The sequence below is a fragment of the Hetaerina americana genome, unplaced genomic scaffold (genome assembly GCF_022747635.1).
Source record: "Hetaerina americana unplaced genomic scaffold, ioHetAmer1.1.p SCAF_8, whole genome shotgun sequence".
NCBI classification, from domain to species: domain Eukaryota; kingdom Metazoa; phylum Arthropoda; class Insecta; order Odonata; family Calopterygidae; genus Hetaerina; species Hetaerina americana.
Window position 1 is genome coordinate 77,309,766 of NW_027287427.1, and position 24,269 is coordinate 77,334,034.

General features: G+C 38.3%; 1 protein-coding gene across 1 annotated transcript in view; it reads right to left on the reverse strand.

Moving 5' to 3' along the window:
- Window positions 1-10,414, reverse strand: part of LOC139698147 (cholecystokinin receptor type A-like) — a 460,304-nt gene extending 449,890 nt beyond the window's left edge. Inside the window, exons 1-2 of the mRNA XM_071597070.1 lie at window positions 9,877-10,414; window positions 9,634-9,789 (exon numbers count right to left, since the gene is read on the reverse strand). Coding sequence (XP_071453171.1) covers window positions 9,634-9,789; window positions 9,877-10,414 — 694 coding nt within the window. The remainder of the gene's footprint in view (window positions 1-9,633; window positions 9,790-9,876) is intronic.
- Between the last annotated feature and the right edge of the window lie 13,855 nt (window positions 10,415-24,269).

Here is a 24,269-nt window from a genome sequence, read left to right on the forward strand (position 1 = left end):
AATTCGTGATTCCCGAGTTTTTTTCAACAATCGCGTAAGTGGTGGTGCGTCTAAAAAGTGGAAATTTATCAGCTAGACTACCAATCGTAAATCTTCGAAATGGTCGCGGATCTTATTCATCTATTTGAACGATATCATCAGTCTGGATGCTGGGTTTGCGTCTACGCTCTACATCATGCACACTTGTGCCGTCAATTTTGAAGTTTAACCCTTCGGATAATGGGGGGATTCCAGGAATTTATACAGAAGTTTATTTTATTGAATATCAAATTAGTTTGAAAATAAATTATATTTGGTGGTAATGAAGGTGACAACCGTATACGTGTAACTCGTGGAATTGAATCCATTGAAACCTTAAAAAAATATTCTTTTGATGCCCTTGCAACGTATAACCATTCTATTAAAAATATCAAACTGGAAATCGTAGGAATGCTTTTATAATGGTGGATCAGCAACCGGACGAGTCTTTACCGTATTCTGTGAGATAATTTCGTCATATGTTCTATTTGGTAAATATCTTTTTAAAGAAACTTTTCATGGTTTTTCCTGTCACTACTATTTTCATGGGAGCATATTGATATACGGACACAAAATATTGAAAAAGAAAAAATGATTCTGAGGGTTAAAATTTTATAAATATACGAAATGAGATGAATGGGTGGGTGTAATGTGAACATTAATAGACCAAATCACCTTATATTTATATATAAAAATATAGACACTCGCCAGGGTTCGGCGGGGATATGAAGTGGAGATAAGAAGTTATATAGCGGGTGAAAAGGAAGGGTTCATGGGACTGAATTAAGTCTTTGGAATTTGAGCTCTGCGTGTTCCAGTGTCGAGAGAAAATATTTGAATAAATTTTACGGATTCTCATAAAAAAGAAAGGATAGTAATTAAATTGGATTCATATCATTACATAATTAATGTAATAATTCATTTGCTTTGACCAAATGAGAATCAACTATTTGAATACTTAAAAAGTCCAAATTTCAAGTCATTGAATTGTGTTTCACTTTCCGCATAAAATTATGTTACTTTGGCCTTCATTAGTGAGCCTCGATGCAGAAGTAAATTTGAACAACATTCACCAATCCTATGTTTGCCAATAGTTTTGAATATCTGTCATCTATTATTTATATTTTATTTGAAAATTGAAGATAACAATGCCATGCAAAAATAGGACGGATACATTATTTTGTGAATGCGTCAGAATCATTTTAGGGCCAGTCTTAACTACTCATATAAGATACTGTCTTGGTCGTTACTTATTGGATGCCTTTTATACTGAGCGTAAATGAAGGAGATTAAATAATTTTTATTTTTCACGACCATAGTTTCGTCGCAAGGTCACATCAACATACCTAATGGTGTTGCCTTTGCGACGCAACCATGGTCGTGAAAAATAAACAGTCCAGTGGAATCTTCCAAATTAGTTCTCCTTCATTTACCCCTTAACTATTTATAAACGAGCCTTACAGAGATTTCTTAAAGATTTTTTCATTGCATGACGTATCAAAAATAACAAACCTTGTATAAAATGGCAGGAAGATCAGAATCTCCCGTAAAAAATGGTAAAAATCAAGTTTCTTCGTTCTCTCCAATGTTCCGAATCGGAATCTTTCTTTCCTTATAAATTGAGTTTCAAGGATAGGGTTTCAAATGCTTTGTCCGTAGACTGCGGAAATTGTTTAACATAAAAATGTATATGACCTTGTGGTCCTCTTTATCGACCGAACCATATTGAGGAATGATGCATGGAATTTTGAACTACCGACATAATATTTTCTAATATAAGCAGTGGAAATCAGGAATAGCGGTTCTTATATCTTGTTTTTTGGTTATCAACGTGTTCACATGAACACGACTTGTTTGATCATGTTGAAATATTTTAAGTTTCTCTTAATGAGAAACCTACCCACTATTGCGGCTTTCACAACACAGCATCGGATTTTTCTTGAGGAACCTAGTGTAGTGCCATCGGTAAATGAATACATCGGTAAACGAGAATATATTATTCCAAATCTTTCTTTCGGCTTCGGTATATACTTCACAAAGTGGCTGGTATTCATCTGCAAGTAACCAGTTAATGAAGTTGGGCTGAACTTGGCTCTTTGACGGGTAAGGAAAACTTTCCCAAAATGCGACCAGTGTTCCCGTGTACGTATTTAATCAACTATTTGCTCGTCGATGAAACGAGTAAATGAGCATAACATTTTGAAGTGCGCCTTTGTGGCTGAATTGCTTTATTATGATCAGCCGGTATTTCCAGTCCATTGCCTTCCTCAGCAAAATGCATTTTGGAGTTGGTCCTGTGTGCCCGCCAGTGGTTGCATAAGCGGAGGTGATTATTCATCACCTCCCACGCCGCGTCGCTTCCGTTCATCGATGCAACTGCAGAAAACTTCACGGAAGAGGAGGCAGTTCCAAAACCGAATCTCAGTTGTTCTCGATTTAGCATCTCGTTTCCGTTGGATATCTACAAAGGGAGATGAAGCTATAAAAGCCAAAACGAGAATATCGCCTTTATATTCTGGGTCGCGTAGGCGTCTCTTTGTGGCCGATAGCAGTGGATATGTTTGTTCCCATCCTAGTGGGATGAAAAAACTTCCTCTTTTTTTGTGAAAGGAGAAAATATTGCCCGCACTCGTGGCATAAATTAAAAGACTTGCAAAAATATGCATTAACATGTTTTCTTGTCACTTATAATGTGAATCGTCATAAGGCGCAGTAATAGATGATTTTATGGTTTTAATGAGGTAACTTATGTCAATTGTGATGACTAGGCCGGTTAAAACGGTAGACTGTTTTAGCGGAAATAGTGTTAGGTATGACATCTTTAGTTAGAAATCACGGGGAAAATGAATGTATCAAACTAGTACATAGGGAAGAACGCAACGGCGTATTCTTCTTTTCATATAGTCGTTATGACACCGAACAACCAACTTGAAGATATTTTCCAGGTTTTTCTCTCGGAAAACTTTGATCAAGGATGGCAGATGGAAGGCACAAAGTCCTTTCAAACCCTTCATAATTAAATATTTTTCAAGAATATTGGATGAGGAAATGGATAGGGAACATATTTAAGACAAACAAGATTATATGGAAAAATGGAACGAAAAAGATTCCAAACAAAAAATATATCTGTGGATTGAATCAAATTGTCGGCTCAGGAAACTAAGGAATACCTATGATGGCACAATTTTGAGAATGAGCAACTAGGGGCTTTTGTCCAAAGAGGCGGGTGTCGTGTCTGGCATCGGGGAAGTAAGGCTTTTCCTTTCGTCTTCATATAAAATTGTGGCGTAATGGAATTGACTAGATCAGCAGAAAAAATTCAGACAGAGCCGCATTGGTTAAATAGGGATTTGGAAACGTCGGACGATACTGAATGTAGATAATTTGGAGACTAAGAAGATTTGAATCTTGGGGAAATGGATTTTAGATAAAGTCGAAATGCGTTATTAATCATAAAAAATAAGTAAAACTTTATTAATATCAAGTGGTTTACAGAAAGATGATGCACCTTAAATGATTTCTTAAAAATATTATGTATGACCTCAATATAAATTACTTTCCGCCCGCAAGTTGTTAATTCAATTTTTTTTTCTCCCAGGAATATTTTATTCCATTTATAGCCTTAAAAAAGTGTTTTCTCCACTTTCTTGCAAATGTGGAATAGCCAATTGTGTTCTATCAAAAGAAGTTCTCTCTCTCACAGTCACAAGTCTTTCATATCAGAGTCAAGGTTTTTTTATGCCAATTCATTTAGCATGCATATGTTTTCCATCCATCGCTCAAATATCTGGTAACATTCATGCATGTGCGTTTCCTATTTTTTTATGGACATAGATTTAGGACACTAATGCATTATTTTTACTGATTCATATTTCATCAGAAAATTATTATTATTATTAGATTAATTATTATTAATCTCACATGAGAAGCAAATTCTTCTGAAAGTTTAACTATTCTTATGCCAAAATTCCAAAGAAACTGCGGGAGATACCGCAACAGTAACTTTTAACGGAGTCATACGCTAATGTGCATTTCAATGCAACAATTTCAGAGATTAAAAATCGTTCACCTTGACTGGGATTCGGACCCAGATCCCTCAATATCCGGTCGAGTGCTTTAGCCACTTAAGCTACCGAGGCGTCCTCTTAAACTCTGAAATTTTGGGGCTTTTAAAGGAACTAGATGTTGTGACAAATCTCTGAAATTGTTGCATTGAAATGCACATTAGCGGATGACTCCGTTAAAAGTTACTGTTGCGGCATCTCCCGCAGTTTCTTTAGAATTTTGTCAAAGTATAAACACCATACGTGTTTAAAAGTTGGCTTTAACCTCGTGGACCGTGGCGCGTCGCGCACGAATACGAATGCCGATGACATTGTATGTACGGTATTTCGTCACAACATCTAGTTCCTTTAAAAGCCCCAAAATTTCAGAGTTTAAGAGGACGCTTCGGTAACTTAAGTGGCTAAAGCACTCGACCGGATATTGAGGGATCTGGGTTCGAATCCCAGTCAAGGTGAACGATTTTTAATCTCTGAAATTGTTGCATTGATATTCTAATGCCCTTTACGGCGTGCTCAATTCCTTCCGAAACTGTCTAACCTCGTCAAGTGCCCATCCGCTTTATTTATTCCCTTCTGCTTTGATTTTCGATAGGTCTTCCTTTTCCTCAAAAGGTAATTACTTTTGGTTTCTTCTGTTGATGTTTTATTTCTTTTTCCCTGCAATGGATTCTGAAATACCGTCTTAACGTATCCCACGATTGCAATCTGTGCTTGGTTAGTATACAGGAGAGAGCATCCTGTTTAGTATCCAAGTTCGGTCTGTCCCAAAACTAGTGGGACTGAGTTAATTAAAAAATAATTATTGCCAGAATTTATGCATTCACTGAAAAGTCTTTAAAGAAGCACCTTTGTGTGTCCCACACCGCTGCCGGCGGGTTTTTCACGTATCTTACGCCTTATGGAAGGCGGCGCCCGGAATGCTGCTTAGCTCCCTCGTCAGATACTCTTGTAACGCTTCCACCGAGCCGTGGTGACATTCTTTTAGCATGGTTTTAAAGCAAGGAAAGTGAAAGAAGTCTGGTAGGACATTGTCTAAAAAATTTGGATCTTCATTCTTATGGTCGAGGAGCTATTGGTATACCCATGCGCGAGTTTCCTTTTGTTCGTCTTAGAGCACTCGCGGCACCGAGTTCTCACGCGCCTCATTTCTGGTGCCCATGTTTCGGTTCAAATGCCGATGCACTTCACTTTAAGAGCTGCCAAGCTCATGAGAAAACATGCGAACACTTAATCTGTGATCCCTGTCCAACAAATCTTTGCAAGGATTTCGTCACTTTTGGAGGTCGAAGGGCGTCGTGAACGTTCGGCGTCTTCAAAATCTCTACCTTACTGAAACAACTTATGGCACTTAAAATCGCCCGATCTACTACTCATGGCTACATCACCATACTCTTCCTTGAGCATGTCATGAATCTCTTTCCCGGTTTTTCCCATTTTCAGGCAAAATTTGATGGCGTAGCACTGTTCAAATAACCGGTTCATAAAGAAGAGACACGAGGTCACGTTAAAAAGGTTTCACAAACGAACGATCCGCACTCCGCAAAGGCTGGGAGCACTCTGTCATCGGTCTTCAACCTTTCGTGAGACTCCCCTCCCTCGTACTTATCCAGTTAAACCGCCACCCGTCCGTTTTTCTTGCTGGGAAAAAAATAAATCCTGCTACTTAATATTTGGGAAATATTAAAGGTGGGAATCGAGGATAAATATACCAAATGAATATTTAAATTGTTATAAATGTATGCATTAGTGTCAACTACAAGTTTAATGATCATTAAAGTTGATTTTTTTCTTGCAAAACATCGACTTTACGATAACCGTCCCCAGTCAATCTGATGATTTGTCGATGGAGAAAGAAGATTCCTAGAAATAAGAGCATGTAAATGGAAACATGGTTCATGGTTGTTTTAATCCTATTTTAATATTCTTTGATTTTATTCTCTTTTTTGATATAAATACTATGGTTTATTACTCAGTACTCCATGGAGTCACGTTTTCCACTCACGTTTCGAAACTGAGCTTCTCGTTTGTCAACTTTGCCCACTTGTATAAACAGTTTGATAATCTTTAACTCAATACGCCATAGATTGAAATTTTATTGATTTCCGTAGTCTATATCCTTCCTAATATATGCTCTGAAATAACTTTATTCTCCAAAACTTCAAACTTTCCAAGCGTGTTTAAAATCTTGAGTAATTCGGTAAAATATTATCTTTCCTAGGTGCGTTTTCCCCTTCATCACCATCGTCGCTGTTTTAAATTTGCTGATTAGCACTTCCAAATCTAATTAACTGACGTAGGCTCTTTACATAATACTTCGCCTCGTATTATTTTCATCCTCCCAGAAGTTCTTTTAGCATGGTAACTTTCTTGATGTGCGGTAAGTTCCTCCAAAGTTCTTTGAGCATTATATTGAATTGTATGCAAGTCTGATGAGATTGACCAGAGTGCCAACCCATATCAATGATATTATTACGATTGATTGATGAAGGAAATGCCATTTATTTTTACGCTACTGTTGTTTTATTTTCACAAACTCGGAGCTTTCAATAAGTATTTCTGTGTACTAAACCGATGAGTGTGTTATCAAATTCAAAACCTGGTATATTACTGGTGTTGTAATATTTTTGAAAGTGGTGGGATAATATAGTGTAGGGTATTTTAGCTCAGTACAAGTTGGCCAATAAATAATAATAGATGAGATAATGACATCAAGATAGGATACTTTGAATTAAAAGAAAAAATAATTATCCATATAGCGTGGTCAATTTATTCTGATATCTTATCGTTCCTGGGAAAAATGGTATCTTAAATCTTTATTTTTTGCAACTAGTCTCAAAAATTTCATTGACATTATCTCTCTCGCCGTAGTAATGGTCGTTGTGTTAAATATTTTAAGGAAAGACAAGGTTACTACGAGAATTACAAAAGTGGCACGGATGATGTGTAAAGGAAATATTGAAAATCAGTTGGAAGTTGAAGTTAAAAGGGTTAAGTGAAGCAATTAGAGTGAAGGAGTTGCAAGTAGAGGGAGAATGGGCTGTGTGAATAGCTCAAAGACTGGTAAAATTATGAGGATTTGGAAAACGATATACGAGGGCCATCCGGAAAGTAGTACCCGTTCGTGAAATAAAGACACAAAAGTAAATATTAACAAACATAAAAAATTTTATTTGAAAGAGGATACTTTAAACTACTTCTCAACATAATCTCCAAGCAAATTAAGGCATTTGTCATAACGTGTGACAAGTTTCTGTATTCCTGCTGCATAGTCCTTCGCCGCCAGCTCATTGAGATACGCGAGGGACCCATCTTGCACAAATTTTTGCATAATGCAGATGGTGTTTAACAATTTCATGAACAATTGTTCGAGAAACATTGGGAAAATGCTCACAGATGTCATCAATTGTGACGCGCCGATCGTTCCTCACGAATTCGTCAACTGAGCTCACCAGTTGGTCTGTAATGACAGACGGTCTCCCCGAACGCTCATCGTCGTGTGTGTTCCCCCTCCCCATGTTGAAGTTGCGACACCACCGCCGAACAGACGACTCGTCCATTACATTGTCTCCATACACCTCCTTTAATTGGCGATGAATATCACATGGGCGAACGTTTCTTGCATTGAGGAATTTAATCACTGCCCTCACTTCACAACTGGCGGCGTTCTCAATTTTTTTAAACATTGTAAACAATCACAGAAACAACACAGGCAATGCTAGCGTCACGCAACTTGGCTCAGAGAAGGCAGACAAGCCACTTAAGCTATCTGACCTCGTCCAGCGGCTACTCGCGTCGTCAGCACTTCATGCGGCACGAACGGGTACTACTTTCCGGATGACCCTCGTATTTAATGGTAGTGGTTGTAATATCATGCAATAATTGCTCGCATGTTCATCCAAAAACCCACGAAATAAAAACGAAGTAAGAGCGGGTGAGCGCAGTTAAGGTATTATTAATTTCCCAATCAATGATGGGAAATTAATTTACGTAAACAAGGTACACATTGAATATTTAACCATATATCAAACCTATTCTTATAATTACCTATGTTGCTCGATTTGTAATAAACATCCAAAGAAAAATTATTTTTGAGAAAATGGCATACTCTGGTTGATTGAAGCACCCTTTGTTATTTCAAGCAGTTAAAATCCTTTGTTTACTGACGAGAATCCCCGCAGAATATTTTGTCAATTTTTATTACTAATTTTAATGCATTCTTTTCGTGTTTTATAATTGAATCAAATCTCAGCTCGCTGAAAGGAACTATTCCAGATTTTTTTATTTATCCCAATAACATCGTGAATTTCCAAGTAACTAGAGAATACAATCCAAACCGAGCGCCGTTACTGAGTTCATCGCGGTGCCTTCTAATTTTTGAATTAATTTAGGAATTACTTTGATGGCAAATTCGAGAATTTTACCATAAGCTCACAGTGTCTGATCGCATTAAGTTTTCAAATATGATAAGGTATCCGATTATTTGTATTAATAATGTCAATGTTACAATCTTAAATACAATGTTAAACTAAGGGAGATAGATTCCAAGACAGATAGGTACAAGTACTCATTCTTTCCCAGAACAATCAGAAATCATAATAGCAAGAAACCGAAGTCACTTTAGAAATATTAAAAACGTTGAATTTACAAGTTGGAACAAAATTAAATACTATAGAGATGTTAGGTATACTTTCAGGTGCATGTGTATGTTAGTTGGTAGTTTGAGTGTTTGCATGTGTGTGGGGTGTAAGTGTTCATGCATGAATGTATGCCATGTTTTTTTTAATATGATTTTGTCGTTATTGCATGCGTTTTTTTTTCTTTTTCTTTTCTAAATTACGGGTGGTGTCCTAGCACCCCCCGCCACACGCCCTTGCGTTGGCTTGCGGGGTATTTAGTAGATGTAGATGTAGAATGTTGACATATAAGTCCCATCAGTGTTTGCATGAATTGGAGTTTTTTTAACTTTTAATTTTGCCAACTTTAGATAACTCTCACCTAACAAAATGTCAGAAGCTAAAATAAATAATAATAATAAAAATTATGAGTTTATACAAAGCTGTGAAAATTTAATAATACTTATTTTTATTTATTTTTGCGCTCGTAATTTGATACCGATGCCCCAATATCCATATGAGCTTGAGGTATTAATAGTTTTTCAAGAATCCACTTTAAACCAAGTCTATAAAGTCATTTTTAAAAGAGTGCGTGCATTGGTAAATAATTCTGCACGCAATTATCTTTTGAAATGCAATTACTTTAATGAGGAAGTGAAAGAAAGACAGCAGCATGATACCTTGTGTCAGGTAATTTTCACGCTCTATTCAAAGACTCATAACGATTCCCACGTATTTTCATTGCTAACTTCACGCTCATACGCACGTATGTTAGCAGCCAAACATAGTTGTCCCTAATTAAGATATGGAAAAGGATTAGCATTGTGCCCTTTCACTACTCGTGAAGTTACAAAGCATAACAGATATTCAAGATTGTGCTGCACTCTGGTGCAACATGTGTAGTGGACGATCTATTAAGAAAAGTAGAACCAGCTCACCTTGAAGGTACGGAATGAGCTTGCACATGGCACCGCCAAAGACGAAGTCCCTCAGGATGGCGCCGACGAGGGTGAAGGGCACGCAGAGAAGTCCGAGGAGAAGGTCTGCTACCGCCAGGTTGAGCAAGAACACGTTGGTGAGTGATCTCACCCTCCAGGAGCCAGCGTCTGCCACTCCGGATGACGGTCCATCCATGCTTCTTGTCGTCTTCCACATGAGTCGACTGGGTATCCGCGGCAAGAGCCTGGGAGCCAGCGTTCCGATGACAAGGGCATTCCCGGCCACGGCGAGACACAGGATCACCGCATAGGCCGGGATGTGCACCCATCTCAGGATGTCATAGCCCGATGGCGATGCCTGACTCGTCGGGATCACAGTCACGTTGAAGGTCGTGCGGTTAAGGTCAAACGTCCCTGTGGAGAAGGGAAGGGACGAGTCGGTGACGACCACGCTGTCGTTGTACCCGGTCTCGGCTGTATACTGCAGGAAGGGGAAGTTCGTCTGGTCCGGTTTCGCTCCGAAGTCGAGCATTTGTCCCTGGTCCGCTTTCGAGTTGAATAAAGACTGGCTGGTGTACAGCGAGTCCCACATGGTCACGTCGATGTCTTGTCTGCTCGCCGTCGGCCTGCCATCGTCCTCCGTTAGGTTTGGCTTGGGGCGTGGGGCTCCCTTCGCCATCATCCACTTCCTCAGGGGCTCCTTGCCGATTTTTTTGTACAGCTTGTTGAAATCAGAAGTTCGGTTCTCGTACTTTTCCGAATCCGAATGCGCGATATCCATTGTGACTTCTAAATTTCTGTTGTATTCTTTCTAATAACTGGACACCCGAATCATTTAAATATATCTTCGTGTTCCCGAGTAAATTTTGTGGGAGAAAATGTACGCAATTTCACTGAAAAAGCGAAGACATGGGAAGATTGGCACACACAGCACTATTAGATGATTGAATACATTTCTCCAAATAAAATGATTTCTGAAGAATTATTTTTGGCGAATCACCCTTTGCAGTGGTTGAAAGATATATCTTACTAAATTTGGATACCATGGAAAGTTTTTATTCTTAAAGGAGTTCAATTGCACCCATTCACTCGGTTAATTTTCGTAATACTTATTCCACCGGATTTACATGAAATACACTGTTGTAACCAACGACGATGAGAATTAATGTATAACCCAGCAGTGTTTATAGTAGTTTAAAATAATGATAGGGGTGTTACCTTTTTTCCTTATTTGTAAAAAATGATTTTAAAACACTCTCAGGGTGGCAATAGCAATGTATGACTTGACTGTAATTGATTTCAACACGATTGAATTAAATTCGTAGACTGCTAACAGGCCCTCCACTGAATATGAATATTTATCTATCGGAAAGAAACAGTTTAGAAATGAACTTCATCATGAGACCGTTCGATCGTCCGAAATATCAGCCCTGTGCGCCTTTGTTCATTCATAGAGGTTGCAACAATATTCACAGTTTATCAAAATACGAAGCGTAATGAATCAGTGAAATATTGAGCGAATACAGTTGCTAATGTATTGCTTTGGGCGTAATTACAATATTGTGCACAATGAACGCAGTTTCTTCGACATCTTCTCGTGTCTGTGAACATTTGCAAAATTGTGAATCGAAAAAAAATTTGAATAAGCTCAATGATAAAAATTGTGTAAAAAGACCCTCTTTAAATATTTTTATAGCAACGACCAATTAAATATAGAAAAAGTTGCAGTTATAGAATCAACAGTGGCTAATTTTTAAAGTTGAATTTTTAAAGTCGCTGGTGAGAGAGCCAAGAAGTATTTACAGCGATGTTCTAAAAAATTGTTTCTTTTCCCATTTCTTTGACGTGGAATTGTTTATTTTAATGTTCTAAGAAATTGAATAATGGCAGCACTCACAACTTAACACACAAACGAGCACTTTTTCCTTGAAATTCAATGTCATGGTGGCAATGTCAGGGTGGGGCCGCATAACACGGGATAAAGGTCATTACCGCGTATCTGTGGCGGTATCCAAAACGGAACGAACTTCTTAGGAAACCCAATTGCTAATTTAGTTTCTAACTATTAAAAAAGTGCTTGTTTCTATCGATACCTGCTATATACCTCAGATGCATGCAGTTGAACTCATGATAAGGGTTACAAAATACGACACTAAAACGTTTTGCGCGATTATTTCAAGGGGTATACTCATTGGAGCATAGAAGTTAACTCGGTAAAAAAAATGAATTACTCCTCTGTTTTAGGAACATTTTCCAATAGAATAATTTTTCGTCTTCAGTGGTGTAAATCTATGTGTCAATTTTGTGGGGTTCCATGTAAAAACACACGATTAAAAAATTAAGAAAGTGACCTCAATGATAATAAAGGAGGGTTCTGATGTGAATTAGGGTCATTCGTCGTCACCAAGAAACACTTCATAGATATTTTACAGATTCAGACGAGATGTAATGAAAGTTCTTCAACCTTAAACAGGTATAAATATGATACATCACAATTTGAATCGAACGCGTTTTCCGTTACAAATAAATCTGATCTGTAGGAAAGTGCAATTTTTTTTTCACAGACATTCCCTAGTCACAAGTCTCTACACATCAATGAAAACATGACTTATTTTGACTGCACCAAAACATTGAAATAACTACACTTCCTCACATTGGAAGATATTTTCCTTTGATTATAAGCATACGGAAAGTGATGATGAATGGATTTGAAAGAAAATACCATACTTGAATACGTTAGTTGAAACATATCAGGCTTAACTGTCACGATGAACGTCACTTTTTACCACTTTGAAGCAACCACAATATAACACCACACAATAAACATACTTTCGAAGATTGTTTTCTGTAAACACAATTTTCATTGAGGATATTGAGGTCAAGTCATCTGTAGCATCACTGGACACGTATAGCTCTTCTTCTCTGACCTTATTGAAGTAATTAACGCTCAACAAGGTTTTTTAATATGTTTAAGAAGAGGTTAGGAATTCAAAATTCAGGGTAGTTTGCAATTGGATTAGGGGCAAGAAACACACTTCAATTTTAAACCCTCGTAATTATTTTCTCTATTTTCATCCATTCGGGAGTTAAAAATTAAGAGGCACCCGAAGTTTATTTTAACGATGCAAGAATATTCAAAGTAATCAAGGAAAGATAGTGAAATATTTAAAAGTGTGTATATAGGCGAGAATTCTTTTTCGCTTATTAATTCCAGTATCTTAGCACAAAATGTTCCCAATCATTGAGCGTGCAATAACACTTGTCCAATGCAAGGCACAGTCAGATAGCAGCACGCGATAGATTAAGCTGTCAACTAATGTTATAATAAAATGTGATTACTTTTTCAGAATACAGTCACGGGTAAACTAAATAACACGGGTACGAAATAGCCTGTTATACCTTACATTACATTCGTGTTTACTCACTGCAAAGAACACGAAAACATTTTTCTACCTCACTATGTGTTGTCGCGTGAGAAGTGATATTTACGTGCAAGCGTATATGTGTACCCAGGGAACCACACCACTCAGGGCGCACAACGGCACGATGATGAACTCGGGACAGACAGCGGCGGAGATGCGGTCTCACGGCCGGCCACAGCCTCCGTCTCTACGCGCGAGAATTAAAAGCTCTCCTCGGCAAGCTGAGCGGAGGGTCGGACTTCGCGGACTGAAGGGATCGGGGCGTCCGCCCGTTCGCATTGTTGGTTGGGGGAAGCAGGCGTGGCGGGGGAGGGCCGGGCGGCGAGAACGCGCAAACTCCTGGCAATTCAGAGAGACCGAAAGGGTGTTCGGTTCCGCGTGGCAGAAGAGAAGGGGTGGATGCGGCGGGGTATGGGAGATGGATCGGGATTTGAAGGTCTTCCGCCGACAGAGGGAGAAGTGATGAGATAAATTCCACGGAAAGAGGTGACCCTGTTCTCGGGGGGGTTGAGGTTTCATCTGTTGCACTTTTAAGTGTCGAAGGTCGAGTGAAGGAGCAGGGGTCTTTTTTTCGCCCTTAGTCCGGATGCACGGGCTGTCATTTATCCAAAATAGTGTCTAGGTTTTTGCTCTCCTCTTAGAAATGCTCCCCGCATGAAAAAAATCAGTCGAGATAAAGTTAATGATATTCGATAACACTTATTGAAGGAAACCTTTCCATACCATATTGAAAATTTTTCACCACTGGCGATTAATTGCGCTGACATCTTCATCGGTTGATCTACGTGACCGAATCAGCAATAATGTTGCCAAATAATATCGTGAATAGCATCTAATGGTTGCTCATGTGAAAGATAAAAAATAGCAGGTGAAAATTTTGATTCATAGTTACATAACACATGCTTTGATTTGGATAGATTAATGTTTTCGGCCTATTAATTTTTCTTTTTGCGAGTATTCGTGTAGATTATCTTTTGGTTTCAGTTGCACAGCCTTTTTGCGTATTTTTTTGCGATTCGATTATTTGCAAGTCCTACCCAATTCTCAGAGTCACAAGGGATTCAGAGGTAAAATAAACAATTTCCCTTTAAAATATATAGAGAAACTGGCATATGATCACCTGAAATTTGATGAAATTTGGGAATAATTTCACGTTGTCAGATGTAAACCATTGAAGCATTTTGAATAAATGACGGGAATAAAATCTTGACAAATTAAATTTAGTCTTTTGTTTACGAGTTTGCCTAATCTTCAATGAGCAGGAATGCTAAAATCGAATGATATTGGGGAATCTGTGCTGAAATATCTTACTTGGCTAAAATACGACACTCGAATCTCCTGTTTATTTACCTCGCTTTTTCTATAAATAATCCTTGAAAGAATCAAATTTGAAACACATTTACGCTTAAGTATATGCAGTAGGATTTTAAAAGTAAAATATATAAATTCGAATACTCATAATTAATTGCGATAACTTGTGAAAGAATATCAGCTTTTATTTCACTTTATAAGTGTATCGATCCCAAGGCAAAATTATTATATAACTTAGAGGAGGTATCCATTTTCAGCACCATAATTGATTACATTAGGTTAAATATTCCAATTAGGAGGAAATAAACAAGAATAGCTGCAACGTTGTCTGTAATTGGGCAGTATTAAAGAAGAAAATATCATTATCATTATGATTTTATCAGCATAGCCACAATTAATTTAATGTAGCATCACAAAAAGCAATGAGTTAGTGAAAGAGATATTTGCAAGAAGAATGTAATTGATAACAGGTACACAAACTAAAATTGTGCATTAAAGATTAATAAAGACTTTAATTTAGAGCATAATCCTCAATAGTAATTCACAAAGACTGGTCTTTTCGGTAAGAGGATGATACTTAAGGCTTTTGAGATGTGGTCGTGGCGAAGAATTGAAAAAATAATTTGGACGAGCAGGAAAACAAGCACCGAAGTTTTGAGCATGGTAAGCAAGGAGATCAAGTCGATAGGGTAAATCCGAAAAGACAGATGGGTAAATATTGAAAGGTAGTGGTAGAAGTGGTATGTTTAGGACCGTGATGGAAGGGAGAACGTTGGGTAAGCATTGAAGGGGAAGACTTTTTAGATAGCACGAAGGGAGAAGAATGAATGAAGAAAGAAGTAAATAACGAGATGGATAATGTGAAGAACATTTTGTGATGCATAGTGTAAAAAGTCGTGCGGAGCTATCCAAAACCTACCATTTAATATACTATACGAGTGTATTTTATCGAAAAAAATTGAATCCGGAATTCGTCACTAATGATCCTCTTTTATTTCGCGGTGTTTAATGATAAATTATGGGTCATGCAACATTTTATGGGAGTCAAATGCACGGGAGGTGCATGAATCCAGTGTGCAAAACTACTGTGGACATTGAACAAGAAAAATTGAAGACGAAAGGCGTCACGGCTCGCCAGAGATCGCCTCGCACTCCGACACACCGTCATTGTCCGCCGGTCCTAATATCGCATCCTTTCGCCAAAGACTCGTCAGTCACCCCTGCGTCCCTCAATAGCGTTTGCATTAAAAATGTAAATTTTATTGCTACAATAACACAACTGGCTTCCATTACCTCTGAATGAGAATTTTTAGTTGATCCGTGTATTTGTTCGTTGTTAATTGAGCCATGTATAGTCGATCAAAATGTATATGACTGAAGGCGAGAAGGAGATAATTAGTATCGGTAGTGCGTATGTTTTTTACTCTGTGTGTTTTTTTAAATAAATCCCATCATTTTAACACTCCTCCCGTATGATTTGAATCCTGTTGTTGGACATTATTGCATGTAAGTACCGTCTTTCATGTGACTGGAGTAAAAATAACCTTGAATCTTTCCAGTGTTTTTTTGTTCGGTACAACCAGTTTCGGCGCATCGCCGTCATCCTCGCTATGACGATGGGTCGAAACTAGTTCACCGAATAAAATATTAGTGAAGATGTATTGGTATTTTTACTTCAAGGAAGATTGATTTATACTAATTTAAGCCTTAAAACATCGAATCCTTTCATGTCATTAACTTTCGTTTAGTGTACGATGAAAATGATATGGGTATCGGTGTCATGATTGCGATTGTGTAAGCATGACTGGTGACCTAATTATTCCCACCACGCGCCCTTCCTGCGGCTTGTAGGGTTATATATAGATGAGCGATGTGGCTATTAATTGGGCATATAATTTGACATACATTTTCATTTTAAATGGAGTCAGAAAGCCGAATGCTAATATAATTACGTTTGAAGATTGCCAGTTAATTGGTGTAAACGAATGAAATGAATTTATTTCAATTTTATAAAATTTGAATAACAAATAAATAAACTGGTATTATTTTCATAAACATTATGCGCATATACGCTAGAGCTCTATAATAAAACAGGAAGGTCCAATTTAATGGTAGGTAGGGTAATTTAATACATTTACCTGCTTGTTTGTTAAAGTGTTTGAGATAGCGCAAATTTAACTTGTTGAAATCTTCCGCTAATTACATGATGGTCTCATTTGGATTTAAAAAGTAGGGATTAGATAGGTAGGAAATGTGGTGTTGCAGAAGAATTATGAAAACAAATTGATTAGCAGAGTTTCAACTGATGAAGTGTATGAGTGGGTGAAAAGAGGACGACGCTGTAAAAAGAGACATAAGGGAAGAGATTATTGAGGGCACTTAAAAGAAGAAAAGATGCCACTTAAAAGAAGGAAATTGAAAGGGCACATCCTGAGTAATAATAGTATGTTTATCAAAGGCCATGATTAAAAGTAATATAAACCAGCAAAGGCTAAGATTTAATCACGGGTAGTAGGTACATCTGTGATGGCAAGCGAATAAATTTAAAGGAATGAAAAGCTCGGCTGGTATTCTTGAGGAGAGATGCCACGCACTAACCCTTGACGATCTGAATTATGTCTCTTTTTCCCTAAATTTACTCTTGTGACTCTGACACCTGAACGCTTGAAATAGATGTGATACTTATATACAACTTGAAACATAAATCGTGTGAATGAAAGAAATGTATTATTACGAAGGGGCATCGTCAAATTTTAAATATTGATAAAAAAATAATTGAGGTAACGGCTATACTTTAATTTGCTATTTTCAAGACTATATAATCATTATTGTACATGTATCAGGGTATAAGCTAAAATCCGCAGTTTTTTTAGCCAGAAGAAAACATGGATTTTCACAGAAAGTGAAAAAATTACTAATTCAAAATATTGTCCCTTGCCAGCTACACATTTTCGCCATCTTTCGGGGAATTTGTGGACACCACGCCAAAAAAACTCCTTCTCTTTCGATGCAAACCATTCTTCAAGCCATTTTCGGGCGTCTGCGTAAGTTTCGAAGTGCTGCTAGGCGAGCGCGTGGCCCATTGACGAATACAAGTAGTAGTCCGAAGAACCCAGGTCTGGTGAATAAGCGGCATGGCGCAGTACCTCCCGGTTGAGTGTTTCTTCTTCCGTCCAAAGCGATTTGATCTTGCGGACAATATTGATGGTTGACCAGGACCAACCCACATTTTTTTGCGTTTAGCATTTTCAAAGTATATCCAATTTTCATTGCGAGTCACAATCCGATGCTAGAACGACTTTCTATTTTGTCTGACAAGTAAGATTTCGCATGAGTTTTGACGTCGCTGACTACAGGTATGTGTCTGTTCAATTCATATGGCACCCATATTCCGATCTTTTGAACCTTTCCCATGGCACTTAGGCGCATGTAAATGGCTAGTTAAGTTATACCCAATTGCGTGACAAGCATTTTTTGCGATTGCGTATCATGTTCGTCCTAACGAGCCTGAAACTGGGGATCGAGATGGTATGATAGCCCCTATCGTACTGGCTTCCCACCCGGGGCCCGGGTTCAAATCCCGGCGGCTTTGAATATTTTTCAGAGATATCTCGATCCCTACTTGAGGATTTTTGGAGGGCACTTCGAGTACGCCGTCCGTTGGATGGGACGTTAAGATGCGGACCCCTTGGCGACTTTCGTAAAGAGTAAGCTAATGCCGACGCCGGGTTTCTCTCCACCCTTCATCCTTTCCTGTCCATCCCCTATGGCTCAAATTACCTCAGCTGTCGGTCGCCTCCCCTAAATACTACTACTACTACGCCTGCAATTAATTGTCATTAAGTGTAAAAATAAAAGAATGGCGTGTCCATGGTAACTTAAAAGCTTACTATCGCTATCTGTTAGTAAACAGCGTATTTAGGCTTATATACCTTATACATGTACGTATATGTCTAGAGAACATACAGTCAGTACATGTACATATATGTCTAGAGAATGTATTTTTCTCCCTGAGTTTATAGGTCTTTAGAAATCTGTCATTCTGGAGCTCAGCAGATTAACACAAAAACCATCGTTCCATTTCTTACCTGAATGACTTGCGTTGTCAAATTTCCGAACCCGAAATTTTTTTGAGGTTTTGGAATAAGAAAAAGGGATCGGGATGATGCAGTGGCTAACGCACCGGCTTTCCATCTAGAGGATAAGGGTTCGAATCCCGACGGTGGCAGATATTCTTCAGTGGTATCCCGATCTCTACCTGAGGTGCTTTGTGGAGGGCACTTTGAGTGAGTACGCCGTCCGTCGAATGGGACGTTAAGATGCGGGCCACTTGGTGCCTTTCGTTAAGAGTAGGCTAATGCCGACGCCAGGTTTCTCTCCACCCTTGATCCTTTCCTGTCCATCCCCTATGGCGCAAACGACCTTATCTGTCGGTGGCCTCCCTAAAATACTACTACTGGAATAGGAAAAGTTGCTTTAGGGGAGATCGGGAGAATAGTTTGGATGTGGCAAAATTTCAAAGCCACAGCGCTTGAATTGCGTGCCGTAATCGCTTTGTAGTTTGCACAGTGCCTGGGCTACCATTAACATAAACAGCCATTACATCATCGTGGATTTGCCGGGTACTATAAATATTCAAGCGAGCCTTTGTCATCTCCATACTGCGAGCTACTTCAAGCTCCGGCTTCCTTATGCAAAACAAATTACGCTAATAGCTGTAATTCAAAACATTATGTAGTTAAGAATGAATTAAGGTACAGAATAAGTTTTATTCAGATATCTTGGTATTTTTTAGTAATAATTACTTAAAAACGATACTCCCATGTCCTGGCTACAAATCTAATTCATGTTTGATATCATGCGACGCATTCCTTTACGATTTTGAACTTTGGTTGAAAAAAACGGATGTTCGATTAAGATTGTAACAACGGACATTTTAAGGCATGGAACGGTGAGCTTATGACGTATAAATATAAAAGGAACTCAAAATAATCAGGAATTCGACACTAAAACCTTCATTTCACGATCATGGTTACGTTGCTGTGCAACATCTTCTGGCGAAGCGCGAACTTTCGGTTATTCGATGAATATAAATGTAATAATAATGTTGCTAAGCACTTTGAATTAATTTAATCATGAAGTGAATTCACGAGATTGGTTCGAAAACCATTTCCTACAACAGCATACACCATCAGGCGCGTGCAGCGATTTCAATCGCCAAGCGGTGGACGTCTGCGTGCCGGGTTAATTGATACGCATCCCTATGCTCAGTTATACTTAGGTCCGTGAAAATATAAGAATACTCACTTCATGCTTGGAAATCCTATAAAATATATCACAAATTTCACGGAAAAATAAGTTTGTCACCGTCGCACGCATTGAGGTTTCACTCCAACAACGGTAGTTTCTAATGAATGCACCACGAAACGACCCATCCCCGCAGCAATGGGTCATTCTAATGGAACCTCGTGAGTTTGAGGTGTGTTAAGCGTTGCGAGCGGCGTCGTCGTTGCCTTATTTTTTATCAAAATTAAGTAAAGCCGAAAAGCGAGAAATAGATCTAATATACATCAAGAAAATAATTTTAGGGTGAAACTAGATAGATTGTTGAAAATAACAATGAGGCAGAATTAGGCGAAGTTTCAATTGTGATCAAGCAGACGCAAACAGAAGGGATCCTCGATAAAGAAAATTAAGGACGATAATCGTTGCCCTGCAGTTGACATTACATAATGGGCACACTTTTCATTGCCTTTATTTCAGTTGTTTTTCTCGCAGGTGCCCTAGATACTTGTTTTACCATTTACAATTCTCTATGACATTAATTAACTAACTATATCCTTTGAGTTTTATACTACTTCATAGGTATTTAGGGGAATTAGTCTCAGTCGAGTAGAAAGAAGAAATTTAGAACACTTGAGAACAAGCGAGATTAATACTTTTAGAAAGGTTTACAACAAACGAGTTTAACAACGACACTAAAGAAATTATGATGGCTCTATACTACTTTGGTAGATCAGACCACAAAGGCAAGGTAAGGGAGATATACTCCAGTACAGGTAGATACAAATACTAATTCTTTCCCCGAGCCATCAGTAATTATGATAGTAAGAAAGCAAATCCATAGTAGAAATATGAAAGACATTTAATTCACAAATTAGGACTCACTATTAAAACTCACAAATCACTATTAAAAATTGGTAATTTTTAATTAATTATGATAGTCCACCATATTACGCCTGAAGCGTCTCTTTCCAAATTAAGACAAGATTAAATTATATTAGTTGCATAGACATTATGTAATTTGTAGGTGCATGTGTATAGTAGTTGATAATGAATGTATTTGCATGTGTGAAAGTTACAAAGGTTTTTGCATGAATATATACCATTTTTTGTGTGTGAATTGGCATGAATTTGTGGGTTCTGCATGCGGCTTTATTCTCTAAAACGGGTAGTGAGCTAACACCCCCCGCCATAAGCCCTTACGCCGGGGTACTATTTCGATATACATAGGTTGTATCTAGAAGCCTTTAAATTAGACTTTGTGAGTACCTATCGTATTATGTTAAGTATGCATGTGTGATTTTAAAAGATTTTTTATTCTTGCGTCAAGTTAACTGGTTTGTAAAAATATCTATCCGTCCTACGAAGGAAAGGCCGCATCCTCCTCAATTAACACATTCTTTGACCTCTACATTGACCTCTACACTGTGACTCTACATGTGTAAGTTCGGTTGACGAGCGGTTTTAAAAGCTGGAAAGTAATCCCTTGATTTTAGCCTTGTTTTCCTCCCCTTTATCTTTGTGTTAATCAATCTCGTTTGCTTCCAGTTCCCTTCGAAGAAAACGGTTTCAGGCTAATTAATTTCAGTAGTCGGTCAGCTAGGATACTAGTCCGTGGCATTTTGCAAATCCGAAGATTTTTTTACGCCACTATAGCTAGATATTGTTTGTTCCGTGTAACTTTCCCTTTGCTATCTGATAGCGGCTATGACTGTATACTAATATGAGACGGCTTGCGCCATTTACGGAGGTGTGAGAAGTGTTCGGAGGCGGAGCTCGGCAGATAGGGACTAGGGACGCGTTGGGGACGAGTGTGAAGTCAGGTTCTACGGTCGCGAATTCCTTCGTCCGAAAGGGACAAAATACCTCGTCTCCCAGCGACAGCTACTGATCCGGAAAGTATCTCGGGACCCATTGCGCCCCTATTTTGCCACCCTTTTGCCTCCCTTGCCCCCTCGCGCCCTTTCTTGCACTTCCATAGCGCATCCTATTTCTTTCGCCTTCGCCCATTTTCTTCCTGCACTCCACCGCGCATCCTTGACCCTCACTTTCCACTCATTTCTCTCGGTGGAGATGATGAATGAGCTTGGGTGCAAGTGTAAAAGAAAAATATCAGGAAATTACCATACTCCTGGCCTAGGTATGAATGCATGCCGGGGGAATCCTCCTTTTCCCAGAGGAAAGTGGTTTGGCCACCGAAAAATTGAATACGTTTGAGCTCCGTTTATACCTGTTTCTCTGTTTGTTTGCTAGCGCAATTTCACTTCTACGTTTAAATATATGCATAAAATAATGCATTCGTTAAATTATGAAAGTAATGCGTAGAACTTTACTGTATATGTGCGTGCACATTTATTTTATATATTTAATATATATACTCACAAACAAAATCATCAGACTACAGGCCGAAGGGCTCGAATCCGATTCCCGGGCACGCCTCTCTGGTCGCTCCGCCTCAGCTCCACCCAAGCTGGGTGATTTTTCGGGTACCTAATCTTCTTGGGAAACCATAGCCGGCTCAGGGAAAGGAACTGACCCCCATACCCTGATGTGTGATCACATACGCCTTCGCCCCTAGTAGTAGGTGAACTTTACCACCACTTTCGTACTAAACCCACCTTAGGGTTGTTTTCTTAAGTTTTAGTTATATTGTAGATACAAAAGTTATCGTCTGAAATCAGCTGTAACGGAAATATAAGAGCAAAATAGGTCATTGATTGAAGAGTTAAAACATAATTTAGATGTGAGTCATTCAAAATATTTGTTGACGGAAAGATAAGAATATTCAATAAAATAAGTTGCTGAACTTCTTTTATATGCAGGCAGTCATGCGTCATCACCATCTCTATGCGTGGATATTTAAAAATGAAATAAGGATACCGAAATATGTTGTCCGAATTCAATTACTATCAAAGCATTTTCGTAACAAACGTCGTGCTGTGAACCTCCCTAGTTGTTGCAGAACAAATATTATCCTAGTAATCAGGATTTCGAACTAGCCAAAATATTTTCTGCCTTTTCTTCGGCCGTTTAAATCAGTTTGATGTAAATTTTCTATGTATTTTCACCTGAATGAACGGATTGAGAATGAAATACAATGCTTTGATGCGGCGAATCATGTAACTTTACTGCTGAACTGCAAAGCAGCTCGGTGAAGACGAAGCCTCGTGGTCTTGTGCGTACAGAAAATTTGGGAATGTACCAGAGAGGCATTTTCTTATAAACGAGCCAGTGCGCGAAAAGTTGAGAAAGGCTTTTGCGGCTTTATTAGTCTCCACGATATTAAAACGGAAGGATGCCAAGGAAGTATCTACTCCTATGAGGAACTCTTTGAGAAGTTAGCTCATCTCAGTTCGTAAGAGATATGATAATTTGTAGGGATGAAAAATATGAAGCGCACACCTGCTCCTTGGGAGTTTTAAATTAAAGATCTTTCAAAAATTCATCATGTAGCCAACAGAATTGTCAAAATGAGGTAGAACCAGTCGGGAGACTTTTTGTGCGAGTGAGTGATTAGAGAAATTTTCAACTGAGGTTGAAGTTGGTATGGAATTCTTTTATATGTCAACAAGTAGTTGTAAACGGCCGGGGACCTTTTATCTTCCTACAACCCACATAACAAAATATTATTAATTTGAATTCTCAAACGGTAAAATTTGAGCTTATTTTGAACAAGAAGATTTAGGGAAAATATATTTTTTAAAGATTTAAAACAAATATATTGCAAAAGGTAACCTATGGTATTTGATTAAAATATCGTGCTCGTAGTCAAAGAAGTTTTTCCAAATGCAGTTTACATATGAAAGATCCTTTGGTCCAGGAGCATAGTGAATTTTCCGCCTTTCGATTACTGCAAAGCTACATTATTTCATTACTATGCTATTTGTATAGGCTTCAATTGCTTATCTAAAGATTCCCTGTTATATGATTACTGAGATACCACTAAAACCAATTTGCCATAAACTAGAAGGCTCCCGGATACTATAAGTTTATCCAGCATATCTTGTATGATGTACAGAACTACGAAAGTTTATTCATCATACGGGATAGGGTTTGATATCTCTCCACGGAATTCGAGAAACCGCGCCGTTTGCATGCGATCATACAAATTTATCATAACTTGGCAACATTTTCCCCGGTACGGTGTTGGATATTAAAAATATCTTTCCCTGTGCTCTTAGTTGACTTAACGTGTATCCCACATACACTGAATGCTAAATTTGTAAAGGAAGAAAAAGAATTCCAAAACTTTTTTTAACATTTAATCACCAAAGGAAAACCCTCTGAATTTCCTGACTTCATATAGAACGCATATAATATAAATTAACTGTATTCGCAATCATCACTCGTAAAAAAATATTTTGCCATGGCCCGGCCCTAAAAGAAAGAAATGAAACCCGGCCAAATCCTTGAACTAAAAGTACATTTACGAGTAACTTTTAATCTCATTAGGGTACAGTTTCATCAGTAAAATCATTGTTGAACTGCTATTAGTCGTATATAATTATTATTATTGTTAAGCTACCTGATAAGGTAGGTCTTTGCATGGTCGCAAGCTGCCAAACAATACTTCCCATTTCTCTCTTAACAAAACATAGCCTGGTATACAGCATTGCAACA